The sequence below is a fragment of the Poecilia reticulata genome, linkage group LG6, assembly GCF_000633615.1.
Source record: "Poecilia reticulata strain Guanapo linkage group LG6, Guppy_female_1.0+MT, whole genome shotgun sequence".
NCBI lineage: Eukaryota > Metazoa > Chordata > Actinopteri > Cyprinodontiformes > Poeciliidae > Poecilia > Poecilia reticulata.
The window spans coordinates 9,485,182-9,512,245 of NC_024336.1; the positions used below are offsets into that span (position 1 = coordinate 9,485,182).

At 40.2% G+C, this 27,064-nt stretch overlaps 2 protein-coding genes across 6 annotated transcripts in view; both read right to left on the reverse strand.

Annotated features, from left to right (window-relative positions):
• ldlrad4b (low density lipoprotein receptor class A domain containing 4b) overlaps positions 1 to 10,654 on the reverse strand; it is a 245,941-nt gene extending 235,287 nt beyond the window's left edge. For both annotated transcript variants that reach the window (XM_008411107.2, XM_017305324.1), the window contains exon 1: positions 10,530 to 10,654. The gene's annotated coding sequence lies outside the window, so the exon portion shown is untranslated. The remainder of the gene's footprint in view (positions 1 to 10,529) is intronic.
• Positions 10,655 to 11,161: 507 nt separating this feature from the next.
• Positions 11,162 to 27,064, reverse strand: part of cep192 (centrosomal protein 192) — a 39,941-nt gene continuing 24,038 nt past the window's right edge. For all 4 annotated transcript variants that reach the window (XM_008411111.2, XM_008411112.2, XM_008411113.2 and 1 more), the window contains 18 exons: positions 26,670 to 26,760; positions 25,318 to 25,497; positions 24,240 to 24,500; positions 23,985 to 24,106; positions 23,624 to 23,733; positions 22,860 to 23,022; positions 22,515 to 22,605; positions 21,325 to 21,403; positions 21,111 to 21,234; positions 20,490 to 20,595; positions 19,943 to 20,153; positions 19,651 to 19,727; positions 18,354 to 18,449; positions 17,934 to 18,053; positions 16,144 to 16,256; positions 15,852 to 15,978; positions 15,466 to 15,524; positions 11,162 to 13,227 (listed from right to left, as the gene is read on the reverse strand). In XM_008411111.2, coding sequence (XP_008409333.1) covers positions 13,095 to 13,227; positions 15,466 to 15,524; positions 15,852 to 15,978; positions 16,144 to 16,256; positions 17,934 to 18,053; positions 18,354 to 18,449; positions 19,651 to 19,727; positions 19,943 to 20,153; positions 20,490 to 20,595; positions 21,111 to 21,234; positions 21,325 to 21,403; positions 22,515 to 22,605; positions 22,860 to 23,022; positions 23,624 to 23,733; positions 23,985 to 24,106; positions 24,240 to 24,500; positions 25,318 to 25,497; positions 26,670 to 26,760 — 2,263 coding nt within the window. In that variant the 3' untranslated portion in view covers positions 11,162 to 13,094. The remainder of the gene's footprint in view (positions 13,228 to 15,465; positions 15,525 to 15,851; positions 15,979 to 16,143; positions 16,257 to 17,933; positions 18,054 to 18,353; positions 18,450 to 19,650; positions 19,728 to 19,942; positions 20,154 to 20,489; positions 20,596 to 21,110; positions 21,235 to 21,324; positions 21,404 to 22,514; positions 22,606 to 22,859; positions 23,023 to 23,623; positions 23,734 to 23,984; positions 24,107 to 24,239; positions 24,501 to 25,317; positions 25,498 to 26,669; positions 26,761 to 27,064) is intronic.

Below are 27,064 nucleotides of genomic sequence, written 5' to 3' on the forward strand. Positions count from 1 at the left end.
CGCATTGGCTGCTCTGGCGCAGGAAATACGGCGGTCATCTTGGAGCGGTCCTCCCTCCTACTTTGCTCAATCAAAACAGCAGAAGATGAGGCATCTTCTGCTGGTGGACTATTACTTGTGAAACAACATTTCACAAGTAAGATGGATATATTGTGTATATATTGTGATTAGAATATTTTACTGTATTTATATCCACCGGCGAGATACCAGCTAATTGTCAGCTACAGTGCTTGGTGTAATACCAGCCCCGCTATGAAGGCTAACAGATTCCGTAAATCTAAAAAAAATTATTATTCTCCAACATTGACTTAAGATTATCTGACACAAGAGCCTATATTAGAAATGAAATAATATAACATATATTATAAAACTTATATTATGTGTTATAACATTCACCAGCAAAGTTTACACAGGTGGTAAAGACCATTATTTATATGCAATTCTTTCACTAGTAAGATATATCCCAAATCTTCCGTTTTTGTTTTGAAAGTTTCCTAAAGACACGATGTGAGGAAGAAGAGAGAGAATCTATAAAGAGAGACAGATTCACTGCAGCACGGATTAATCTCACATCGGACTCAATCTCAGCTGCTGAATCTCTGAAGCTAGAACTCCATCCATCCATCCATTTTCTTGCACCACTGTTCCTTAGTGGGGTCGGGAGGGGTGCTGCTGAAGCTAGAACTCATCGGCTGAAAAAAAAAGGATATATATTTATCTATATGTATGTATATGCATACATACATACATATAAACATGTATCCAGTATATATTATTCAGTATTAATCATTATTTATTCTGTTATTAATCATTATTTGTGTTTGTATAGTTATATAAATATGTATTGATATTACTAAATAATTTATTAAATAATTATAAACGGCTGTGTGCTTTTTAATATGCTCATCATACATCAATATCAGAACATTCCATTCCTATTCTATTGTTATAGCCACTAAGCATATTTAAATATGCTGAACTATATTAAAAACATACTTAAATACAATTGTTTATAAATGTAGCTTTGATAGATGTTTGAATATGGTTTCCAGTAACAAAAAAGCGTGTTATGATCGATTAAATGCGCTGATACGTCATTGTGCTGCTAAACACATAACGCTGAGTGGAGTACCGCTCCAAGATGGCCGCCCTAAATCTCGTCAGCGACAATAGGCGAGAGCGGTCCATGAGGCGTCTAATATAAGGATAATATATTACACAATATTATTATGTAATAATATAAGCAGCAGCCTTTATTTTCCCCCGTAGAAGAAGTGCGCGGTGCATGCTGGGATAGTTGTCAGAAAGCTTGTTTGTTAATAAAGTTTGATAATACATTTATACCGGGAGTATGGGGTACCGGGCCCTTTGATACGGGCTGTCAGGTCCCTGTATGACCGGTGTCAGAGTCTGGTCCGTATTGCCGGCAGTAAGTTGGGCTCGTTTCCGGTGAGAGTTGGACTCCGCCAAGGCTGCCCTTTGTCACCGATTCTGTTCATTACTTTTATGGACAGAATTTCTAGGCGCAGCCGAGGTGTTGAGGGGATCCGTTTTGGTGGCCTTAGGATCGCATCTCTGCTTTTTGCGGATGATGTGGTCCTGTTGGCTTCATCGGAACGTGATCTGCAGCTCTCACTGGAGCGGTTCGCAGCCGAGTGTGAAGCGGCCGGGATGAGGCTCAGTGCCTCCAAATCCGAGGCCATGGTCTTGAGCCGGAAAAGGGTAGAGTGCCTTCTCCGGGCCAGGGGGGTCGTCCTGCCTCAAGTGGAGGAGTTTAAGTATCTGGGGATCTTGTTCACGAATGAGGGAAGAGGGGAACGGGAGATCGACAGGCGGATTGGGGCAGCGTCTACTGTGAAGCGGGCGCTGTACCGGTCCGTCGTGGTGAAGAGAGAGCTGAGCCAAAAAGCGAAGCTCTCGATTTACCGGTCGATCTACGTTCCCACCCTCATCTATGGTCATGAGCTTTGGGTCATGACCGAAAGAACGAGATCACGGGTACAAGCGGCTGAAATGAGTTTCCTCCACAGGGTGGCTGGGCTCTCCCTTAGAGATAGGGTGAGAAGCTCGGTCATCCGGGAGGGACTCAGAGTAGAGCCGCTGCTCCTCCACGTCGAGAGGAGCCAGTTGAGGTGGCTCGGGCATCTGGTAAGGATGCCTCCTGGACGCCTCCATGGTGAGGTGTTCCGGGCACGTCCCACCGGGAGGAGGCCTCGGGGAAGACCCAGGACACGCTGGAGGGATTACGTCTCTCGGCTGGCCTGGGAACGCCTTGGGATTCCCCCGGAGGAGCTGGAAGAAGTGGCTGGGGAGAGGGAAGTCTGGGCCTCCCTTCTGAAGCTGCTGCCCCCGCGACCCGACCCCGGATAAGCGGAAGAAAATGGATGGATGGATGGATGAATACATTTATAGCCAGGGGGACAGGGGCAGGGGAAGAGAGACAGACTGCAGCGTGTCGGTTGGTCTGTGTTACCCAGAAAGCAGTTGGGCACAATGTCGCAACACCAACACCGTGAGTGAAACAATGACTGGGGATGAATAAAGTTTATATATGAAAAAAGTTTTATAATAGGCCATTCATTGAAGGTTCGCCTTATAGTGCGGAGAATACGGTACTTGAAAACTGCAACTAAATGTCTTTGTACATTTGGGCACAATATCGCAACACCAACACCGTGAGTGTTGCGATATTCATTTATGAAAATCCAAATTGTGATAAAATAGAAATAACATGGGAACAATTGTTTAAACAATTTGGTCATGTCATACAGTTTCATGCAACAATAATTTCATACCACTATGGTATTTTTACTAGATTTTAACACACTGAGGATCCTACGTTGGCCCAAACAGATCCAGGCCCAGTAGCGCTGGTGAGACGAGCTCACACTGATTGGTGCACAAACAAACCACCAGAGTTTTGAACGATTCCTTCCGATCACAGAGAGGATGGCAGGCTCGGTGCAGCCTCTCTGCCGCTCTGCAACACATTCACAAAATGGGACTGCAAGCAGTGCACTGCAGGGGGCAGCCTGTCGGTGAAAAGTCAGGGGGCAAAAGCCAGAACTGAGGCAAAGTTAAGCGTTCAAGTTTACAGGTTGAAGCTTCAGGAGACTTTTTTTTTTTTTTTTGCTAAGAATCACAGGAAAGTTGAGAATAAAAATATAGCCTGGAAATAGTGCACACTTAGTCTTTGTACATTAAACAATAGGATTTTAAAGACTGTACTAAGAATAAGACATTATTCTGTCTTTGATTTGTGACAGAATAAAACGTAATGCTAATGGCTTTAATGGTCTTTTTGCCAAGACCTTTCAAAAGACGGTTTCCCTATTCACTGCACAAAAAATCTAAAGACTCACAAGAAATTGTGTCTTTACAAATGACTCACAATTGCATAGTGCCAAAGTCTGTTAATTTTTAAAGGGGCACTATCATTTTATAGCATAAGCAAGAAATGATGTTAACTTCAGTAATTATATATGCTGTATATATTAAATGCGACTTGAAAGAAATTTGACTTTGTAATTTAACGCATTGAAATTGGGCCTCTGTCTCTTCAAAAACTGCTTTTTTTTGGAACGCCGTCTTCAGGAAGTCGTCACAACATGGCTCCTCTAATAACCCTTTAACAACATTTTTACCAGCGTTTCACTGAGTAGCTCGTAAAATGAGCTCAGCAGATGCGCAGTTCCAATAGATGTTTGCTAATTGCTGCTGGCTAGTCTGAAGGAGCTGAGTGGGTGAGTTGAAGGTGGGGGCTGCTCTTGGAAGCTGCAGCTCTGGGGAGGAGCTTCATCCTCAAAGGTAATCTCCCAAAGTCTGTTATGGTAATAAGTCTAATTTTTGTTATTTCTTTTAAGGTTTTATTGGCTTTAGTGATCTTTATTTGATAGTGAATTGAGAGGAAAGTGGGTAATGAGAAGGGGGAAGACATGTGGCAGGAGTCACCAGGCCTGGAATCGAACCTGCAACGCTGCGTCGAGGATTAAGACCTCCATATGTGGGTTGTGCTTAACCCCTCTGCCGCCACATCACCCTGATAAGCCTATTAAATGGGAAGTAAAAATGTATACCTGACTGAAAGCTGATCCTGAATCCATGACCTGAACCAAACCATGGATTTTGTGAGCCGCTCCACCCCTACTGCTTGCAGGTAACCAATAGAGACGAGAAGAACAGCAGCAAAAAAGAGGCCGAGAACCACAAAAAAATATATAAATAAACATATTTATATATTTTTTGTGGTATATGTGTATATATATTATATATATGGAAGCCCGTTCTGACTGAGCTGACTTTTCTGATGGGACGGAAATACTCCCCGATGCTGCAGTGTCTGCAGGGTACAGCTGAAAAATACAGTTTGGGCAAATTGGCACTTATCATGGTGTTCCAACTGGGGTTAAAACTGAAGGTTTTCTTCAGCGGTTTGATCTTCTGTATGACTAGCACAATATCTTGGATGTATTCAGTCAGAACTCAGCCAGATGATTAGCTCTGGCCAATATCCTAAAAGTAAAAAAAAAACAAACAAACAAAAAAAAAAACAGTAGAGATGTAAAAATGTTTTCCTTTCTTTGGAAACAAAAGGAAAATCTAGCCTGCAGTGCTTTTGAAAAGATATACAACAATTCAAACAGATTTTCTTAAAGGGTTGCCAAATTACACACGGTACCAAGCTGGTTCTAAAGAAGTTCAGTTGTGATGGGGAGAATTAAAGCGAGATAACGTAGAGCAAAGAGAGAAAATCTGTACATATTTTCTGCTAGAAAATATATAAATTTTAAGGGTAATTACATAAAGACAAAATATGAACGTGTGTGCATTGTGCTACATCTGGACAGACCAGGCAGTAGTTCTTCTGTTTTGTCCATATGTTGCGTTTTCTTTTTTACACTTTCACAATTTTACAAACACTTTGTCGGTAAAGAGCCCATATATTTGTGGATCCAACACACACGCACACACACACCAGTGCAGACTGCCACTGGTCTTTACCCGTCTAGCGCCTTAGTTCCACCAACACAATACTGTCGCATTTCGCCGTGTCACATGGACTTGCAGACAGACGAGGCTCTTGTGTGTGTGTGTGTGTGTGTGTGTGTGTGTGTGTGAAAGCAAAAGCGGGAGAGTGGAGTTCAGATTCCAGCTGATCCGTCAGCAGCAGACAAGCTCCATCAAGTCTCGTCTCCTCCGACAAACACACACTCCGCCTCTTGCCTCAGGAGGTGAGAAGCCGCTAATTGGCAAAGGGCAAAAGAACACACACACCCGGTAAACACACACACACACACACACACACACACACACGCACACACACACAGAGAGTCAGGTACGCGCGCGCACACACACACACTAATAAGAACAAAGACGCAGACGGACACAGAAGTCTGGCTCTGAGAAGCACTTTTTCCAAAGTGTGTGTACTTTGAACGGCTCAACCTGGCAGACGTTACTAGAGCTAAGAATACACACCGCCTGCCTGCCGAGTTTCTCCGCAACTTACCTTGTTGATAATCCGGTTGATTCCCTCACCCCCTTTACCCTTGCGTTAGTCATTTTATGCTATGGCTAAAATATAAGGGACTGCAATAATCATTCACTTCCCAAATCTCCTTTAGGCAGAATATATGTGCATTCTGGACTTTTACACATGTGAGAAAAAAAACTACCAAGTGGAAATATTTGAACATCCTGGGATTCATGGCAACACGCTAAAGTTCTGGTTAAAAAAAAAACAGCACACACCCGAAGGCTGGAGAATTAATGATCAAGTGCTGAGGTTGTTTTACCAACAGTTGACATCCCCCTCTTAAAAAGATATGATGAAAATAATTAGAGAGCGTTGCTGGGGTGCTAATATGAGGCTTTTTTTTAATAGGATCCCTGTGGAATCACAAGCCATCGTGACGACCTGCAGACATTTCATACAAGTGTGACCCAGTTTTTTTTTTTCTGTTCCTATGGAGATCCCAAACACAATTCCCAACATCAATACAACACAATACTGTTAATGTGGGAAAGCTGTATTAATCTAAGACTCTAACCTGTATCGGCCCGTGTGAACATAACTACAACGAAGCGTTATTGTAAAGTACCACATAAGGCTGCAGGCGAAACGCTAACTGCTAGCCCTTAATCCATGAATTTCTTAATTTACTGTGTATTAAGATTAAAAGAGCATTTAAAGCCTTCAACAATGCCTTATGAAAAACCCCAAGCTTGAATGTATTTTATTTGGATTTTATTTGATATCCCAACATAATGCAGCTCAAAATTATGAAATAGAAGGAATTTTACTTTTCTCAACAAATAAAAACATAGTTTGTTCTTAGCCCGTCTTACAGACTGAGATTTATCACCATTCTTCTTTGCAATGTCGCTCAGCCTCGTTCAGATTGATTGGACAGAGAGCATCTGTGAGCGTCCATGATTAGAGTCAGTGTCCTGTTAGAAAATGAACCTTAAATATCAAATGTTTGGTTGCATCCAACAGGTTTGCTTTCAGGTTTATTGTGTATTTATCTCACTTATCCATTTTCACTTCTCTCCCACACTTCAGCCTAATGGCCGACTCCTGGTCACATATGCAGGCATTTGTATTGGCGCACACACCTTTCATTCACAGCGCAGTCCACCTGGGGACCATCCTCCCACTCAGTACCTGTATTCTTTGGTTTGCTTAACATTGTCATGAAGAGAGTGCCACAATGTAGTCAAAAATCAACTTAGCAATTTCCATCCTAGACTTTTTATCCATTTGACCATCTCAAGCTATTTTGTAGCCTGGCCAAAATAGCCAGGGTTAATATCCTACACAATTCTCATCTTTCTTCACTGCCCTGTCCTCCCGCTGAGCTAGATTTCTATTGTAGAATTGTAGTCTGGCTTTACAGGGTTGTATTTTGGCAATGGCATTGGAAGGAGTGAACAAAGTCATTCAGTCCGAGTTGTTCACGCTTCTAAATATTGAGCAGTTAATGTTAGAACAAGAGGAATGTCTAAGACGCTTTATTGTTAGCAAAGATGTCATAGCCCTACTCCCCATCGTTTTGTTTACAGAGCGTGCAGGTTTTGTTATGCTTCCTAGCGTAGCTTAGCATGACATGTCATGGACAAGCATTAGCAATCGCCAACTTCAACAGAGTCCATGCCTCCAGCAATCAACCGTTTCTCAATAACCGAAGGTCCAGACCTTCTGTACAACACAAAGCGTTGAACTAGGTGCTGGTTTTCACCAGGCTAGGCATTTTGTGAGAAATTGTACAAATGTACATAATTCCTCACCCTGTCTGATAAACACTCCTCAAAAGTATTCATGACATCTGCGTATACAAAAACTAGATGGTGGAATAGTGGACAGGTTGAAGCGAAATAAAGCTGTCTGAACGCATTTCTCATAAAATGTGCCCACAAACTTCTGACCAATCACACAACAGAGCTTTGTGCGAAGTAGTTTGGCCTGATGTCGAGAAGGAGAGGAGAACGCAACAAATTGACGCACTTTTTGTCATGCAGCTACCTCAAAGACAGCAGATTTCGACAGTTTCAATGCAATACGTGATTCGTAGGGTTGCACAACAAATAAGTATAATGTCATTGCAATTTCATTGTGTGGAATATTCATATCAAAAATGAGTGTTTGGAATACAATAATGGCTGGCTACTGTAAATTTGTATCTCAAGTGGTGGAAGCAAAGAAGAAAAGGGGTCAAGAAAACAGACTTCTCAACTATACAGTATATTGAGTCTATGGAAAGGCATCATTAATTTAAAAGGAGGAAAGACTGCAGAGCCTGCTGTTAGTTTCATAAATGACAGTAAACAAAGAAAGAAAGCAAGCTTGTCAATTACATGGTGTCACACTTAATGACTCCCTCATTCAAGAAATCTCACGGTCATTTCTTCCAGTAAGATGTCTAGATGTGCATATTCACTGTGGAGATCTCCACTTGACTCTAGCATAAATGAGTGTTTTAAGTCTCTCGGCTCTACAATGAGAAATTACACATCAGACATTACAGAAGCATCTTATCAAGCTGAAGGAGATTTAAAGAACTTTACCTTGATCACCAGACCAAATACGGACAACCACAATCTCAACATGGTCAGACATAATTCACTAATGAGAGAGAGGACCATGGTTTTCGTTGGGCTGAAAGTAATTGTTTGTACCGTGAAGAATTTTATTCTGAGACTAACCCAAGGACGGCAACCCATCCTCACAGCACGGAGGTTGTTGGTTCAAATCAGAACAGGAATCTTTCTGCATGGAGTTCAGAGTTAGGTTACGGTTCTCTAGGGGTACACTGGCTTCCTTCCATCATCCAAAAACACAAGAGAAAGTTAAATGGCCACTCTAAATTTTGCTTCAGTATTAGTGTTCCCCTTTGACTGGAAACCTACCCATGGTGCACCTAGATGTGTTCAACAGTGGCAACAAGCATCATGCACCTTTCAGGAATGGGTTACAAGTACTCAGAATTTGACCCAGAAGGTGATATTATCAACCACTCCAGGATGGATTGTAAACGTTCCATCCTTTCTAGTTCACCTTTCTGCACTAGAAAGGTGAATTTTGGTGTACTTGCTAAAACAATCATTGACATCTTACAAAACCAAATTCAGTCCAATTCAGTTCGTTACTATAACGCTCAATTCACAGCACAATCAATTCAATCCAACCAGTCAGATTCAAAGTCAATGATGCATTCCTTTTGATCCAAGTCCTCAAGCAGTACACAGTCAAGATCAGTTTATGATTTAAATTAGCAAAAAAGATTTCTGTCTAAGGCAATCTAGCTAATTGCATTGAGTCACTGACTTGCAGCATTCACCCCTTTAATGTACATTACATTTATAAAGAAATGCAAATTTAGAGTAGGGCTAATGGGATTCATATAACTATCACAATGTCAGTGTGAACCAATAATACTGTTACTTGTTACTGTACAGTCCACGGTACAAAGCATTGTACGGTGATGTGAAAAAATATGCCCCCCTCAAAGATTTATTCTGTTAAATATTTTTGTTACACTTAAATGTTTCAGCTGATAGATTTTTTTAGTATCAGATGCTGATTAAGTAAAAAAAAAAAAAAAAAGAAAAAAAGCTATTCAGACCAGACTGGCTCAGGTGAAAAACCAATTATCTAATCATAAAATCAGTTTGATTAACAATTGTTTTTGTTTAATTTCACAAACCGGGTCTGATTATTGCCAGTCTGTTGCAATTATGAAAATACTTAAAAAGAACCTGTCTGACTGCATGAAGTAAAGCATCATCTCAGAAAGCAATACATCACACCTTGATCTAAGAATTCAATAACATGGGATGACACACACTCTATTGATCTCCATCAGTCTGAAAAAAGTTACATAGCCAATTCTAAGGAAATGGGACTCCAAGCCTCATAAGGCACCATTGTCCAAAGAGAAAAAAACATGGATCATTGGTGAACGTTCTTTAGTGACCACTGGCCAGCTTGACAAAGTTACTCCAAGGGTAACTTTACAACTCACCTTGGAGGTCACAACAGAAGCAGAACATAAAGGTTCAGCTCAAATTTGCCATTTAAAAAAAAAAGAAAGAAAACATCTGAGATTATCCCAAAATACTCTGGGAAAACAATTCTTTAGACTGACAGGACAAAAGTGAAACTTTTTGGAAGGTGGTACAAAACTAACATTTCTACAACTAAATCATCACCAATCGTCAAACATGGTGGTGGTAGAGAGTTGCTGCAGATAGTATTTATCCCTAATTAAAAAAAAAAAAAGATACAACTGCATTTAATTTTTGCTAAGGTCATCTCTGTCCAATATCAACAGTTTTATGATGTGAAACATTTAAGTGTGAGGAAAAAGCAAAAACTGGAAATCCATCATGGAGCAAATACTTTACCGAGTCCTCTAGTGTTCACATCTTTTACCAGCTCTGCCTGCATGAAACCACAACAGCAGAACATCAGGTGCCTCATTTGCATTTACAAAAGTTATGTGAAAGAAAAAACACCCTCGGGCACAAATTGTTTTTTAAGTATTTAACTTATGCACCTCCCAGCTAGCTTGTTCTTTAAAATATATTGAACATGACAGCTCCTGGCACAGAAGAAAAGAGATGAAACAGACCCATTTCTGTTTAATACAGCAAAAGAAGAAATCTCGGTCAAAGGGAGAGACAGGGTTACCCGGCAGAGACGTATACATAGCGGACAAGTGATCTGGTTCCCTGTAGAGGGAGGGAGGAGGGAGGGAGAGATGGATGTGGCTTCTTCATGTCTGCTAATTTAGCCTCGTTAGCTTAGCTCTTCAGTCTGGCGCAGCTCAGTGGCTCCCAGTCTGCGCGACAACTTCCAGCGTCTGGCCCAAAGTGCAGAGCAGAGCCAACCCCGGACAGCCCAACAATCATTTAGCAGGACCAGTTACCTTGGTCAGAACATTCCCCCATCCGCCTACGACAGCAGTTTGTCTTTTAATACATATAAAATACAGAAATTACTTTCAAAAATCTCGCCGGCTTCTTACCTGCTCGTGACACTCACGTGCAAAGCCGCCGTGACCGGTTGGTTGGTTGAGTGTGTGATGCTGTGGATGTTAGACGTCAGGTCCAACTGCACTACAGTGGTGTCACGGCTGGGAGGCAAAATAAAGCTCAGCTGTCCTACTGTACAGCACACGTTGCCGACAGCCGGGGCCTAAAATAACGCTTTGACGACACCTGCTGGTTACTTTAACAAATGGCAGTACAACAAAAACAATTACCTCGTTGAGAAGCTGCAGCGTCCCAGCAACGACGGGCAGGGGGAAATTTCAGAAAAGTACGGATTGATTCATGGGTTTTCAGTCTACTTTTTAAGCTAAAGATTTGCTCGAGAATGAAACGGGTTCTTGACTTATTTTGTCAAGTTCAAATGAGCCAACTTAAACTTTTTACAAGTTAAATATCATTTTCAAGTGGAAAACTCCATTGACCTGGGAATGCTAACCTGCAATTAATATCCAGTTCTCAATGGATCAGATAGAGATTGAATAAATAAAAAATTACTTGTAAGAAATGCATACCCTCTTGAATATAGCGATTAATTTTTCCTTATTCCAACATAGGTTACATTCATGTTCTCCAAGATTTAACACATAGTACCTCATGACAAAGTTAATTTAATGAATTTGCCAGTTTATTCACAAAATACACAGGTTCACATGTATTTACAGACTTTGAATACTACTGAAGCAACATTTCTCAGTTACAGCTTCAAGTTATCTTAGGTACATCTCTACAAAGGTAGAACATCTTTTTTGGGTACTTTCTATCATTCTTCTCTGCAGATCCTCTCAAGCTACCTCAGACTGAATGGGTGACATAACTTTAGTCATTTTTAAGTCTTTCCAGGACTCGACTGTATATATACAGCTCAAAAAAATAAAGGGAACACTTCAGTGTTCACATAAATGTTAAAGTGTTCCCTTTATTTTTTTGAGCAGTATAAATAAATACTCAGACAACTTTTTCTGGAGACTGATCTGGAGCAAGTTTTCTTGAATAATCTTTTTTTGGCTTTAGTTAGAACAAATTACTTTCCGCACCGTCTCAATAAAGTTGTTCTGTTGCTTCTCGGGAATAATTGTTGAAAGCAACACATGTATTAACCAGGGGTGCTGTGGTGGCACAGCGGCTAAGCACAACCCACCTACAGAGGCCTTAGTGCTCGACACAGCGTCGCAGGTTCGATTCCTGGCCTAGTGACCTTTGCTGCACGTCTTCCTCTTTCATTACCCACTTTTCTGTCAATTCGCTGTCAAATAAAGGCCACTAGAGCCAATAAAACCTTTAAAAAAAAAAATCTGAACTTTATTTTAAAAATGTCTACATACAAACATATTACATAAAATTAGTGCAAATTGTCACCAAGATTTCAGAACGTTGCTTAGATACCACTAGACATGGCAGTGCCCTCGTTATAAAACTTTCAATGCACGCAGGTAAACAATGCCAGACAGTGTTCTGCTGCCAAAGTGTGTGTCATCTAACAAGTTAACAACACATGCTTGATGGAGTTTGCACACCTTTCCCCATGCCTATCCCGCTCCAGAGCTCATTACGGAAATGGATCCAATGCTCCCCCCCCCGCCCCCCGCAAGCAATTTTGGCGACTTGCCTTGGAGCCAAAAAAGGAAACGGGGATCAAATTCTCTGTGCCTGGAACGGTGATTAATCACATTTTGCCATGGCAACCATACTAGGCAGACCTGGCAAGTTGCTGAACAAAACCCCCCTAAGGAAACCGATTTAGCATGTAATCAGAATCATTAACCATCCTAATGTTGTGAGCTGCCTTCATCAAGACTAAATTAGAAGCACCTGGACAGTTTTGGAATCTTAGAGGTTGCAGGGGTGTCAGCACATGGTCCAGATAAGCCCCCGTTCAGGTGGGCTTTTAAGTGGATGAAGACTCGTCTCCATAGAAACGACAAGGACAAAACCTGAAATGCATAAAGACCTAGAGCAGAGGTTTAAAAGTAAAGCACTTCAAAATAAGATGGCATCTCCAAAACTTGCTTTACCACAATGGCAAAAATGTCCGCTTACGTTTCAGATTTTAGGCAAAAAATAGTCAATAATTCTACTTTTCCAAAAGCGGAATTGCTCCAGCCATCTTCTCAAACAGCAGACAGAGGCCTTCCTGTGTGATCAAGTGCAAGTAATGCCAAATGGATCTCAACTGGTACTGCGACTGTCTGACAGAGGCTGTGGAAACAACAATGCCGCCTTGTGATGGAACTGAAGGAGAGAAGGCAAACACCCAGCCTAGAGTCAAGTGACAAAACTGATCCTCGTTTCAAAATGCCACAGTAGTGCAGAATTGTAAGCTGGATATATTCAATCATTCTGCATCAGACCATCTTTTCATGGGTGAGCTGAGGACAGCTGAGCCCCCTTCAGAGACACAAAGGGCCCTGTCGGTGTGTCCACTCAATAACGGTCTACAGCTAGAGAAATAATTCTACAAAAAGGAATCCATTCCATGCTTTGCTTTTAATTCATATGTAAAAGCTGGTGTTTTGGTCTTTGCGTCGCTCTTGAGCAAGAACTCAAAGAAATGCTTCACCACTCAGCTGGACAACCAGATTTCCACTTGATTCTGATTGGATGAGCAGCAAGCCGGTGTGTTTGCCGGCTGTAGTGGGCTTGAATTGGACTGGTAGCTTCACGTAATGCTGTGATCTAATGGAAGAAGGAGAACAGGAAGAAGGAGGCATTAGACAAATTTTTCTCACAAATGAAGAAACGCAGTCAAAAGCACATGCTTGGGATATATTTGAACTATAAAAATAAAATATTTACTTTAATTCTTATGCACATCAGATGGAAATGGATGAAAACAGTTTCAATATGAATGTGGGAACAGTGCCTTGCAAAAGCATGTATAAACCTTCAACTTTTCACATCCAGTCACATTACACCCCAAAACCTAGAGTTTGTGGTTGCTTTACATAAAGTAGCACATAACAGCAACTTCTGTTAAATAGAAGTTATCAGCTGTACTTATGTCAAAATCTAATTATACAGATAAACTCCATTTATGAAGTGGATGACATCCATTGGCTAGTGTTTGACCTCTTAAAACCAACACCACAAAAGAAAAATCAGTACAAATTCCATCCAAAACTACTTAATTTATCCCAAAAGGCAAGTAAATCGTTAATTGCTTTTTAATGCTTGAGATGGCAATCAGCTGCTCCCAGTTGAAAAAAAAATAATGCCTTGTTGCCAGGGTTGCGCATCATAGCAACTGCTCAAAAGTGAAAAAAAAATTCTTGCAGCTGGACAGCATCTAAAACCTCAGGGAGTAACTGTCCAAACATGCAATGTCTCAACCAAACAAAATTAACTCTACAAATTTTTGTTGAAAATTTTGAAAACCATGAATCCTTTGCCTTCCACTTCATGTGCCATTTTGTGTTTGCATGAAAATCCCAATAAAATCCACCAACTTTTGTAGCTGTAAAGCGACAAAGGCTGAAAAGTTCAGGCTGTATACATACTTCTGTAAAATGCTACATGTAGAATAGCTGATTTCTGCAGGATGTTTCCAACCTTTGTTAGATCCAACAACAATTTCAGAACCAATATTAGTTTGAAAGGAAATCCGATATGCAGAAACATGAACTGAAACTTGCGAGGCTTTTCATGACCTGCAGAGATCCTGATGAGAGCCACAGCAATCTGCAAAGCAGACGTCACAAAAAGCAGCTGGGGGACGACCAGGGCGTACAACACATGGTGTTTGCACATAATGGAGACAATGCTTTATTTTTGGTAAATGAACAAACCAATCCCAGGAGGTTTGCTCTTCATGCTCTACAGATCTTAACATGCACTTAAAAACTAACTGATGAAGGACTGTTCTCAGAGCAGGCATGCTTTCTTTTTTAATCACAACACAGTTGGTACCTCTGAGTGGGGACCCCCCAGTTAGGTAAAACTATAATCTTTAAGGCCTCAAGTTTATTCCACACAGCAACATTACCTTCCAGATCCCAGCATTTCAGAGGACCTCCATGGAGTGCATTCACAATCAGAAAACTGTTACAAAGTTTGTATCACAACACGTTATAGCTAAGCATCACCAGCTACGTCCTTGAATTAAGTCAAGTATGAAAATACAATTAGCCGCATAGAGAGAAAAAAAGTGGAAAGAAATCAGATAATTAAAAGTTGACTGAACTCTCTGTTCCTAATTAAAGGCTACGTTCACACGGCAGGTCTGAAATCCTCAGGTTTTTTGGTGGTCGTTCATACCGCTATTTAAATGCGACCAGACTTCTGTGTGAACGGTTTATGATGCCCGAAGCGACCCTCATGTACAGAAGAGTAGATGTCAACACCCAGCACTGTTTACAGAATTAATAATAAGACGCCGCCGTCTATGGATTTTAAAGTTATTCTGCAATGGGAGATAATATTGTAAAATAATGCAATGGAGGAAGATAAATTAGTGGCCTTTGTGGAGCATTAATTGCAAATTCTGTAGACAAATTTGTTTGGATGCATAGTCAGAGCCAAGTTGGGATTGTGATGTGCTTCACTAACAGACTTTCAGAATTTTGTAATCAGGATTTTCAGCCATTGTTTTTGTTCGGTCCGTCTTCTTCTGGTGCAGAATTATGATGCATGTCTCACATCAATGACGTAAAAGTCGGATAAGTGTGACATGACTGTTCAGTCTGCACATGCTTTGAAAACTATCGGGACTAATACTTGGAGCCACATATGTAACTGGCTCAGAACTGATTTTTTGGGGGAGTGAAAAGATCAAAATTGGGTCGTTCAGACTGCCACCAAAAAGTCAGACATGATTCGCACATAGGCAAAAAAAATGTAATAATCTGGTTGCATTTGGCTGCTGTGTGAACGTAGCAAAAGCTACAAATCTAGCAGAGATGTGGCCAAGCGACTCACCTTAGAGAATACTCAAAATGCTTCATGTGGAAGGGCTCCTTAGGTTTTATAAATCTCAGCTGCAAGTTAATTAGAAAAGCCACACGTCAAATCCATGCAAAGCACAGACAAAAATGCATAAACCAATACATGAATACATTGAGTTAGTCATGCAAGTTCCTTGTCAATTCACTATGAAAAATAAAAACACAGTAAGCTGGGATCCTTGTCAGCATACACCAAAAGTCTGATCCTAATTTGAAAAAGTCTTGCCTAAAGCAAAAACCACGACTTGTTTTAAATGAACACATTCTGTCTTAACTTCTCCTGGGCTAGCCCAAGTTAGCTGCTGCCAGGAGAACTTTGAACTTTCCACAGTGGTTTTGAAATAATCCACAGGGGCTCACCTCATGCCTGTCGGAGGAGTTGTTCCGGATGTTGACCTTCAGCGTGCTGGACTCCCCCAGCCGAGTGTGTGGGAAGGTATACAGATCCTGAGGGGAATAAACACCCCGCCGCACCACCTCCTCCTGGCTGAAATTAACAAAAACAGTAAAAGTTACACTTTAATTACATTTGAAATATTCAAGTTATTCTGTCAAAATACAATTTTATGTTTAATCAACAACTCCAGTCATTTAGTTGCCAAATTTTCACTTTAACGCCACCATCTTGGCTAGGGAAAGTAGCAGAACTCACCCAGCTTTGCTTGCTGACGAATCAGCTCTCTTGTTGCTCTTCACCATGGCTTCGGTCCTCACCAGGGAGCAATTTCCTTCTTGGGGTAACACCATCGGCCCAGATTTTACACCCTTCAAAACAGACATGACTTCAGAATTGCTGCTTGAATATTGCGAATTTGTTAATTCTTCAGTTTGCTGTGTAAATGCACAACATATTTAAACAAAATATTTGTTTAAATTTGACTGGTTTTCTAGTCACGACTGATGAGAAACATCCCGCAGCATGACACTGTACTTCAGTAGAAAACGGTTCTTTCAAAGAATCATGAGATGTGTCAGGTTGTGCCAGACAGGAGTGTTGTCCAGAATGGCCCAAAAGTTACATTTTGTGTTTCATCTGACCCCAGTCCCATTTTTCATATGCTAGCGAGTCTCCAATTTTTAATTGGGCAAAAAAATAAATAAATAAAAATTCTGTGGAATTTTCCTGGCTTACTGTCCATAGCATGGCTCTGGGCAATGCAAGCTTTTGCTCCAGTGAACAGACGCTTTTATTGTTGCAGAGCAGCTGCCCAGAACAATCACGACCAACTTTGGCTTCCTGGTTGCTTTTCTCATCAATGCCCTCTTTCCCTGGTTGCTGGGTTTGGAAGATGACTCTCTCTGTGATGGCAGAATCTTTGGATTTTCTGATGGATTCGTTTTGATTGTTTAAAGCCTTCATAACTTTGTCTCGGACCCGTGTGGATTTGTTTGCAGTCAAGAAAAGTTGCATTCTAGAGGCTACCAAAGCAGATGTACATTCTGAGATCTGAAAACTGCATAAGCTCCAATTTAATCGGCAGGTTAAAGGAAACAGAAGTGAATAATTACTACCAGGGATACAACTAATGATTGCTTTAGTAATTGATTATTTTACCGACTACTTTGCAGAATTTTTTTTCATTTCATTTACCAATTTAAGACTTTGTATTAAAAAAATACATTAAAACATGCAAAACAAATAACTAAGCTCCTTTTACATGAAAAACATGTTATTCCCTGAAATGCAACAGCAGCATTCCTTTAGTGAACGATTGATCGTCTGTACCAGAGGATGCATCTGGCAATAAAATACTTCTAACATGTGAAAAGCTCAGCTGTTTCTAATTTCTTGGTTGTTTTTGGTATCAACTAATTAGAAATTTCATCACAAAGGTGCTAAACAGGACATTTACTTTTTACAGAATTTGAATGGGGTGAAGTTGAGTCTTTAGTAAAACATACATTTCTTTATTTAAAAGGCAAATGCATTTTTTCCCCTATACAGTTAAATTACTGCTCTGACTGTTCTTTCAGCAAATGGCCTTTTTTAGTCTATGTGCTCCAGTTAATTACACGAGTTAATTTAATCGATTTCAATTATCAATTCATCAAAATTTTTCCAATTAATATTTCAACCCTGATTACTACACTACTTTTCAGATGGTTTTTAAAAGATTTATAAGGTAAAACTATTACTTTAGAAATAAACCTAATTTGGGTGACGATAATTTTTAAAAACCACCTTCAGCTCATCATTTGGCGTTTAACTGCTCCACCCTTCACGTGTGCTTCTGGTCATTCAGGCTAGTTTCATCTCAATTCCAGACAGAACAGTTCAACAAAGCAAAACAACGGAAAAAAAAAAAAGCTGCGAGCAACACCAACTACTTATGGTGTGACTGGAGGATTGATCAGATAAGAGTGTGAGGCAAAACAAATACCAGTAATCAAGTGTTATTGCATTTATTCTGGTTGCGGCAAAAACAAGAAATTTGTCCTCACAGTGCCAGAGAGCTGAAAGCGGATTCTGGATTTCTGCTGGGGCTCAGACACGGGGTGGCACTCCATGTCCCAGAACTGGACATAAGTCCCTCTGTCTCTTGGGAGGAAGGCAACAGGCACCTGGAAGCAGAAAAACACTGGAGGAATCTATGACATCAGTCATATAAAGGAAATCAAAACAGAAAGACTTGCATTTTCTTCTAAAAGGAGAGATCTAAGACTCACAATCCAACTATTTTCTAGATGTTAGGATTGACCATCTGATACTTATTGGTTTGATATGCTGCTTGGTGCAGAATTCTAGTTTTCCATCTGTGCTCTTCATTAACTGCAAGAATTGCTAGACATTATTTTAGTAAACCTGTTGAACTGAAATGACCTTCTGAAAATGGAACAGTGTGGTTGGGAGTGAGTGTCTACCTGTATCTTCTCATGAGCCCCCAGGGCTCCAGAGAGCCTGGAACATCTGAAGGCGGTGTATGTGGCCCGGTAAACATCTTCACTGGCATCAACTCCCTTCAGACCAAACGGAAAGAAAAGTATTTCCAATTAATATGAACTATAACGGAACAAATCAGGTCAAATATAACTTACAATGCAACAATTGGAGCAAGTATGACAAGGACAAAGTTTATTTTACGTTTTCAATGAAAGAAAATGGAGGTTTGTCATAAGATTTTACTGGATGGCAGATTGCAAGAGTTATAGCAAGAAGTTATTGTGATAATGAAAATTGTCAAAAAACATTAGTGATATAATAACAGCATAATGCAAGTTCGCCTTTCAGAGATCAACGTTAATTTTGTAAAGACGACTTGACAGTGGAACTGGAAGATGCTTTAAATATACAAAAAAATAAAGGCAACCAAAAGCAAACAAAACTGAATAAAAACCAAATGCAACTGAATCCAGAAATGTAATGGAATATGACGCATCTGTAGACAATATATGCGAATGGAAATTGAGCTTTTAATTTATTATGTGATTAATTGATTTATTGCTTATTGTGACAGGCTTAGACCAGATTGCTACTCAGTACTTTCCTTCATATAAAATGCTGGCCCCAGACCTGGGGGCAGCTGGAAGAGCTCAGGGCAGCACAGGCTTTCACGCCCACTACTGTGAGAATGTGACCTCAACTTTATCTTCTAAATGCAAAAGTAGATTTTAGATTTTCAAACAGGACAAACATCTGCATTTCAACAACTCTATAGATGTTTACAGCTTTGGGAGTAGAGGATAAAAGAAAAGGTCAGTGGTGGGCATTTATTGTATAATTTACCATGATATTTTTTATTATAAGAACTCTGGTTTATCATTGCCATAATAAAATCCAACTAATGGTGTTTAAAAATGTACTATTTTTCCACTTTTTGAAAATGAATATTTTCAATAAATTTGAAAATATGATTAAATGCAGTTACTGTGTGCAGTTTAGTGATAATCTTTATGTGACTGATGTGTTTAATAGCAGTATTTGTGTTTGAGGTGCTGTGATTGCTGCCATGCAGTCCCAAACAGTTAAACAAAAAAAAATTCTTAAAGTCACTTTTATTGTGATAAAAATAAGTCCATATGTCCACCCCGCCCAGTTCCGTCCTGATCTCAATAATTTTGGGATCAGACTAAATAAAGAAGGTTGGTTGGCCTTTCAGCTGCCATGATAAACAAAGTCATTCAAAAGACAAACAGCTGGAAGTCAAATTCTGAAGAGTACCTTAACATATGGAGGAGCGAATGAAGACAGGTACCACCTGACTTCCACTTCACCGTTCTGCACCTCCAGCTGGGCCTCTGAAGTACAATAGCAAAAACCAAAGTCTTAGTCTCCAGCAGAAACAAACGCATATTAAACGGTCTGCATGGCAAGAGTCAAACGTTTGGATTAAGATTTTTTTTTTTTTAATTATGCCTTCTGTAATTCCACTGTACTTTATGTATTAAGATTTTCCAGAAAATATCCAGTTTTTTTTAGTTAAAGTCCTCAAGTCAAAATGGTGAGGAATGACCTGAAGTTTCCCCTGAGAGTGTGGCAGGAAAGGTGATTGTCTTGTTTTTTATTTCCACCAGGTCAGGAGCTGATGTCGGCGGCTTGTTGCCGAGTCGGGGAACAGGCAGCACAGGAGTAGCAGCCTGAGCAGGCAGGGCCGACAGAGACGCATCTGCTGGAGCTGCAGACACATCCAGAGCCAGGTCCCTGCGAATCTGGACCTTAATGAACTACAAAACATTCAAAGCGTTAGGGGAAAAACTGTGCCTGTAAGATGGAAGTAACCATTTCCAGCTTAAAGGAAATATAATGTGTTCTGTTATGGTTTAGAGTTTGTACACACAGGAGCTTCAACATTAACTTAATATATTAGAAACAGTTGGTGGGTTTTGTTGGCTAATTATTGAGGACCATTTCATCCACTCAGTTTATTAGTCATGTTCAGTCTGGTAAATACTGCCACCTTCTGACAGTTCTATGACAACCATCAACTCCAAAAACATAAAGGGGGTCCGTTTGACATTTCTGATATTTGAATGGATTGTTTGATAGCTAGAGCGCCTTACCTTCTGCTGTCCGTCACACTGGACATAAATCTGTCCGCTCCATGGCAGCAGGGCAGATTTAGTGGCTAGTGAGGGGTTGGGGCTGATCAAAATCTGCAGCTGGCTTCTGAGTTTTGGAAAAGAAAAAAAAAAAGAAAAGTGAAGAAGAATAAATGGGAAAAGAAAAGTAAATACACTAAGATGTATAAGAGGGCCAGTTACTGTCCAGCTTCAAAACTGTTACAATTTAATTCTCTTTATACACTCAAAAGTCAGTTTAATTAGATGCCAGAAAGATGGAGAGAGAGAGAAGAGTGATGGGAATTTTCTCTGGCTGTAAAGAGCTCCTCTGCCCCTCCCCTACCTGTTGCTAAGTAATGGGGTAGAGTAACTATTTTCTGATTTAGATAAAATAAGCTAAATCATATGAATTTGGTTATAAAGTTGTAAGCAAAATAATTAAAGTCGTTACATGAGCCCATGTCCAGTCAGATCATGAGTTCACCATGTTTATGTAGTGAAACTTCAATTAAGGTTAGGATAGTGAAAGGCCTTTAACTGACCGGGCTTACAAAATGCATGAGCCAAACATTTAACAGGCATGATAAACCATACACAGCTACCGAGACTCAAAAGACTTACTGAGGCTCAATGACTCCGTGCTGTGGGGTGATAGTGAGGCAGTGAGCTGGCCACGAAAGGTCAAAGTTCAGCTCTCCAGAAGTGTTGTTTTGGATCTGAACTTGGCTGGTACTAGACGGACCATCTAGAAATATTGTGAATATGAGTATTCAACTGTTGCTTCCTCCAACTAAACTCAAAACGAAATGAAGACATCCAGAATTCAGAGACTCACTGATGGTGGGAGCTGTGAGGACGAGCTGCTGTGGGTGGATGATCCACGACTCGGACTGTGTGTGCTGCGAGTCTGGAGCCTGACGAGACAGCAATATGGCAAAAAACAATCAATGATCGTTTTTAATACAGTTAAATCCCAATATTACCATTTCCTCCATATAATGTACATCAATTATAAAAAGATTTAGGTCCAAGAACATTTGTTTAAAATTAGTCTGTGTACAACTAAAAGCCAAATACATTGAAGTAGCTCATGTCTGATGAGCAGAGTTTTTTTTTTTTTGACCATCCTAAAACCCTTTCATAAAATTGTGGTAATGAAACATCTTTTATGGCAGTTTCAATTCAATAGGTAATTTTACCATGAGAACAATTAAGACTACTCTACATGCATTTAGTTTAAGAAGCTGAAGAAACAGGAGGAAAACGGGACTGATGAGTCTGAGCAAAAGCATAGAAAAACTGACAGAATGCTCCTTTAGACAACACTGTTCTCTTTTCTTTGGCAAATCAACACATCTAGTTCATAACCCAAAACAACCAGATTACCAACCACACGTCCAAATCAGGTCTGCATGATAGAAACATTTATTACTACAATACTACAGCTGTGGTGATTTTGCTTAATCCACATTTTTTTAACACATTGTTCCCATCACTCTGAGCGTTGGCATCTTGGTCACCAAAGAACATTGTGACCTTTGTTCACTAAAGGGCATCAGAGTATTCAACTGACTAAATCATGTCAATATTCATCTTGTAAATAGAATATCCTAGCAAGTATTAGGAGTGCACCAATTGTAGTTTTCTGCCAGAGTACTAATCTTCAAAAAGGTACCATTCCAATTGTTGCCAATATTTGTCAGGAAAAAAATGTTTAAAAAATCAGCAACAAAGTTGCTACGTCAGCAAAAGTGGGGTGACCATTGTGAATAAGACTGGTGGACAAGATTGGACTCATGTGCATTTGCCAATTAGCCCGGAATAAGGAAATTGAAGCGAATTTATTTGTACACTGCTTGAATAACATTGAATCCAATCATTCTTGTTATACACGCCGATATAACAATGATGCGTCAGATTCAACGTATTGTGCAGCTCTACCCTAAATCACAGTTTAGTAAAAAAGAAAAAAAAAGTAAAAGCTAAGAGTTTGCGTTGTTCAGGTGACGGTACAACTTCAGGCACCTTAGAAGAGGATCCTGTGACTTTCAGTGATGGACCCTGAGGACCTTTCACTGGCAGCACATCCAGGGACACACTGCCATGAGGAAAACCACTGTGGAAAAAAAAGTTTTATTATGCGTTTTGTTAAAACATTCACGTTGTCATTGCTTAGAAATATAGCTGGTTGGGAATGAGATGAGAAAATTAGCCTGGCATGTTTACGTGATGCATTTATGTTTTATATGCATTGCTCCCTTTATGAAAAATTTTATAAAAATAAAATTAAAAAAATAATCACAATTGATAAGATGCAACAGTCTGCTGTGCATCACCAGCAGGTTGCTGATATTACTACTGATACAATACCCGTCTGCCTGGAAGCAGTGGCCGTCAGAGGGCAGCTGAGGTTTGTCGTGTTTGCTCTCCTCACTGTCTGCACTCTTTATTATTCCTAGCAACGACACCAACACTTTACTTGTGTTGCTGTAGAAGATGTGGGCCTCGTTAGGCCGCAAGGGCAGGTCGTAGGCTGTGGACAAGTCAAAGGATGGGTGAAACACGTCTCCAGATGAAAAAAGAAAAAAAAAGTCCAACTCATCCACGTCCTCCCAGAGCTACAATTGTGGTGTGCAAAAATGCACCGCTCCCGATCAGAAACAACCAATCAGAGCCAGGAGAAGGGCAGTTATCGATGTCGGGCAACCTTGTTTACATGCTGCTAAATGTGGTAATGGTGGAGCAGGAACTTACAGATTCAGGAAAACCATTTATTAACATTAGCATTCATAGTATGCTCTGTTGTGGTGAATCAGCTGTAGCATAGCAAAGAGCAAGAGGGAGGATTGAGCACAAGAGTGATCGACAGTACCAAGACCCTCCTCATGGCTCTGATAGGTCGTTTCTGACCGAGCAGTGCATTTCCGTAGCTAGCACTGGGAGAAGGCAGATTGTCTTATACTGTTATGACTTAATTGTAACCTTAAGTTTATAAAACAGGTTTTTTGCGCAAGTTACATACTGCAGCTGAATGTGGAACTTACAATAAAGTGTCTTCTATTGTTGGATGATTTAAAAAATATATATCATAATGAGAAAATACAGCAAACAGTGGGGTGAAAAATGCAAACCACCTTCGTTAACCCTCTCTTCCCCCAGGAACGTTTCGGTGAAGTCTATGTTCTTGAGCAGACTGTTCTCAGACAGAGCTTTCCTCCCAGCCTCTGGTTTGCACTCCAGCAACCTGTCACACAACACACCAGGAGTTTGGTTCAGGTATGAAGTTCATTTATCAGATCACACTCCAATTAAAACCGACAAGGAAAGCTCGTCATCAGCCGCACCGCTTTATTGTTCTTAGGGGGCAATTTAGATTTAATTAGTGCGTTGCAACTAATTCACAGGCCTGGTAGCATTTACAGATGAAACATTTCATTAGGAGTTCTACACAGTTCCATTAAGCAGCAGCCTAGGCTAAATGCTGCAGTGTCTCACCTCCTGTACTGCTGCCTGGAGACCTCATCTCCACAAAAGAGGCAGACTGTGGCCAACGGGCTACTGGCTGACTCACACAGTCCTGTCTCTCTGTGGCTGGACTTCATTAGAACAGTGATCACCTGGACACACAGACAAGTGACAAGGTCAAGAGAAGACGCCGTTATAATTAGAGGTATCGTCTTTGCTGCTGATGTTACCATCTCCAGGTTAGAATTTATTTTATTTTTTTAAGTTGAAAGAGCAGTCCATCACCTCTTGAGTCCGTTCCTTCAGGACGAATTGTGACGGGGCCAGGCTCATTGCGGAGGAATGCATAATCGACCTGCTCTGGATGTCAGAGAAGGCCACGGCTTTAACAAAGGCAGCTCTGGAGCCCGTGTTCCTCACACACAGACACACTTTGCTGACACAGCCGACAGCGACGTCGGGCAGCGTCGCAACGTAGCCGTCGCCGTGCTTCCTCTGGTCTTCCAGGACAATATTGCTGGTGCCGCCGTAGCCCGACAGTGGAATCTAAGAATGGGACAACAACAAAGAAAGGTGGTTCTGTTCAAATGAGCAAAGATGCACTTGCAAGCAGGTGACTGTGAGCAGAGCTTTAAAACACCCCACCAATCTGGAGTTATCCTTTTACATGTTTTCTTTCAAACATGTGAAGCAAAGTCACATGTGTCTGATTCTCGTTTCTCAAGAACTCAGGAAAAACGATGTCGACTTGACCAACATTGTAATGAAGTCAGTGAGATTAAACAAATATATTACCTCGCAGGGGAACCGCATTAAGAGCTGATTAATATAAAAAGATGATTCACACCAATTCAAATGCCATCCTTAAATTGCCAAGAAAGTTGACTGAGGTTGGACAGAAAGAACAAAGTGAGTGACTGTTATTCTTTTACCAATTTGGCTTGGATTTTTCACATGTGTTTCCATGTATGGATGACCCTGGGTTAAAATCTTTAGTACAGATAGATTAAAGACTTCATTACATCTCATTTTGTTAATGTAGCTAAACTTACTGCAAAAAAAAAGAAAAAGAAATATGAAATTAAGTTCAAAACTGACAAAATGAAGTGATATCCTGTTTGGTGACCTAACATTCCATTCTGTATTTACATACAGTAGAGATCTCATAACAAGGGATGACTGAAGATGTAAGGTACATAAATACATTTACCGTCCTGTGAACAGATTACCCAGAAGGCAAAACATTCTGAGTAATCTGCAGAGAGAATACATTATGGGGAAAAAACATGTAAAAGAGTTTTGTGGTTAACTTCTGAAATGGAAGGTAGAGAGCATGGCAAAGCGATGAAGGCTGCATTCTTACAATGAATTTAACTCCTGGTTGTGATGAGCGGACTCCAGACTGTTTAATTTCCAGCTTGGCCAACATGCAGGCCACCCTGGTAGGAGCAAAGAGCAGATGGACGGATACATCTTCCCGGGGCCGAATGGACAGCTCTCCATGGTGGGTCAGACACTCCTCAGGGCTGAACAAACTCTGGAGCTGGAAACAAAGAAGTCACTGTTAATTTACTTAAACTTTTAGCACATATTTTTCTTCACCATTATTATTAAAGTGCAATATTCTTACTTTCAAATAGTCAATTTTGGGCTTTCATTTGTTGGAAGCCAGGATCTTTAACTCCTTCTGGACTGGAAGCCAATTAGCTTCAGATCACGTTTTGCTGAGAATATAGCCAAGCGAATGTATGAATACTACAAATGTTGTTGATGGTGCTTTGATGGCCATCTAGTGGTCAAAGTGCACACTAAATACAGTTCATGGAAGAGGAAGTGTGCAATGGGCAGACCATATCAAATTTTGCTGATGAACTCCATAAATAATCTTAACCTTGAGGTAGGTTGTGCAACAAAACATGTTTAGGCTGACTGTCATCTACAAGTGATCAGATTAGACAAAACTAAAATTATAAGTTATTTCTAATTTTTGAAGAAACTCCAGGCTACTATGGAACGCTAATGAGTAATGCTAGCATTAAGAAGCAATATATGAAATTCGCATAATTGTAGAAGTACATTTTGTGCTTCTACAATGTTCAACATGAACATGTATTGAACATGAAACTTTTTATCAAAAGCTTACTTTAAGCTTTTTATTATTTTCATAAGTACATACAATACGTTATGAAACTGGATAAAAGCTTATAGTACAGTACAGTAAATTGATTTTTTTATATATTTAGCTGTATTGGAACACAGCTAAATATATTAAAAAATCAATTTACTGTACTGTACTATAAGCTTAGGATGAACACCAATGTTTACTGAAAAATATATGTTGAAATTGAATTCGACACTGGTTTCATATGGCAAAAAAGTAGCTAGGAGCTAATGTTTAGCTACATTTGAAACACCAATGATAAAGCCATGGTTGTTCAAAAACATATGTTGACTCAATTTCAAAGATTTGTTTGAGCAACATACAGTCTTTTATTCCTTAAGTGCTTGGTGGATCCAATTGGCATCATACCTAAATTTACATAAATGTTCAAACACTGGGATTAAATCACTGAACTAAACTACAGTTATTAACTGAGACAACTGTGAAGGCCAAGACTGCGACAATGTGAAGTCTCAGTTTACAGTTTGCACATAGTCCTGGAAAGCTCATTAATCAACGGTAACATTTCCTCATCACCATTTAAAATGCTGTACCTGAAAACAGTCTTGGTCCTGACCACGGATGAGCAAACGCAGCTGCTGTGTGGTGCTGGTGGAGTTGTTTCTTAGAACCAGCTTCTGTTGGCTAAAAATAATAACTGTTATAAAGAGTTTAAACATTTCAGGTCAAACCTCCTCTGCTTCGTTTTATCCCAATTATTATTGACGTGCAATAGTTCAAATACAGTCAAATCTGATTGATTTTAATACAGATTTCTCGTTTCCATTCTGTTGTGCTGCCGTTTCTCTCCTCACAGTACAAATAAACGGTGCATCATGTTGAAATAGCTTCTGAGGAACAGCGCTCCCTGTAGACCCCCACAGTGTCCCCTCTCATGAATAACATTACACAAGCCTTAATAGAATAAGATGGAACACTGAGCTTTAAG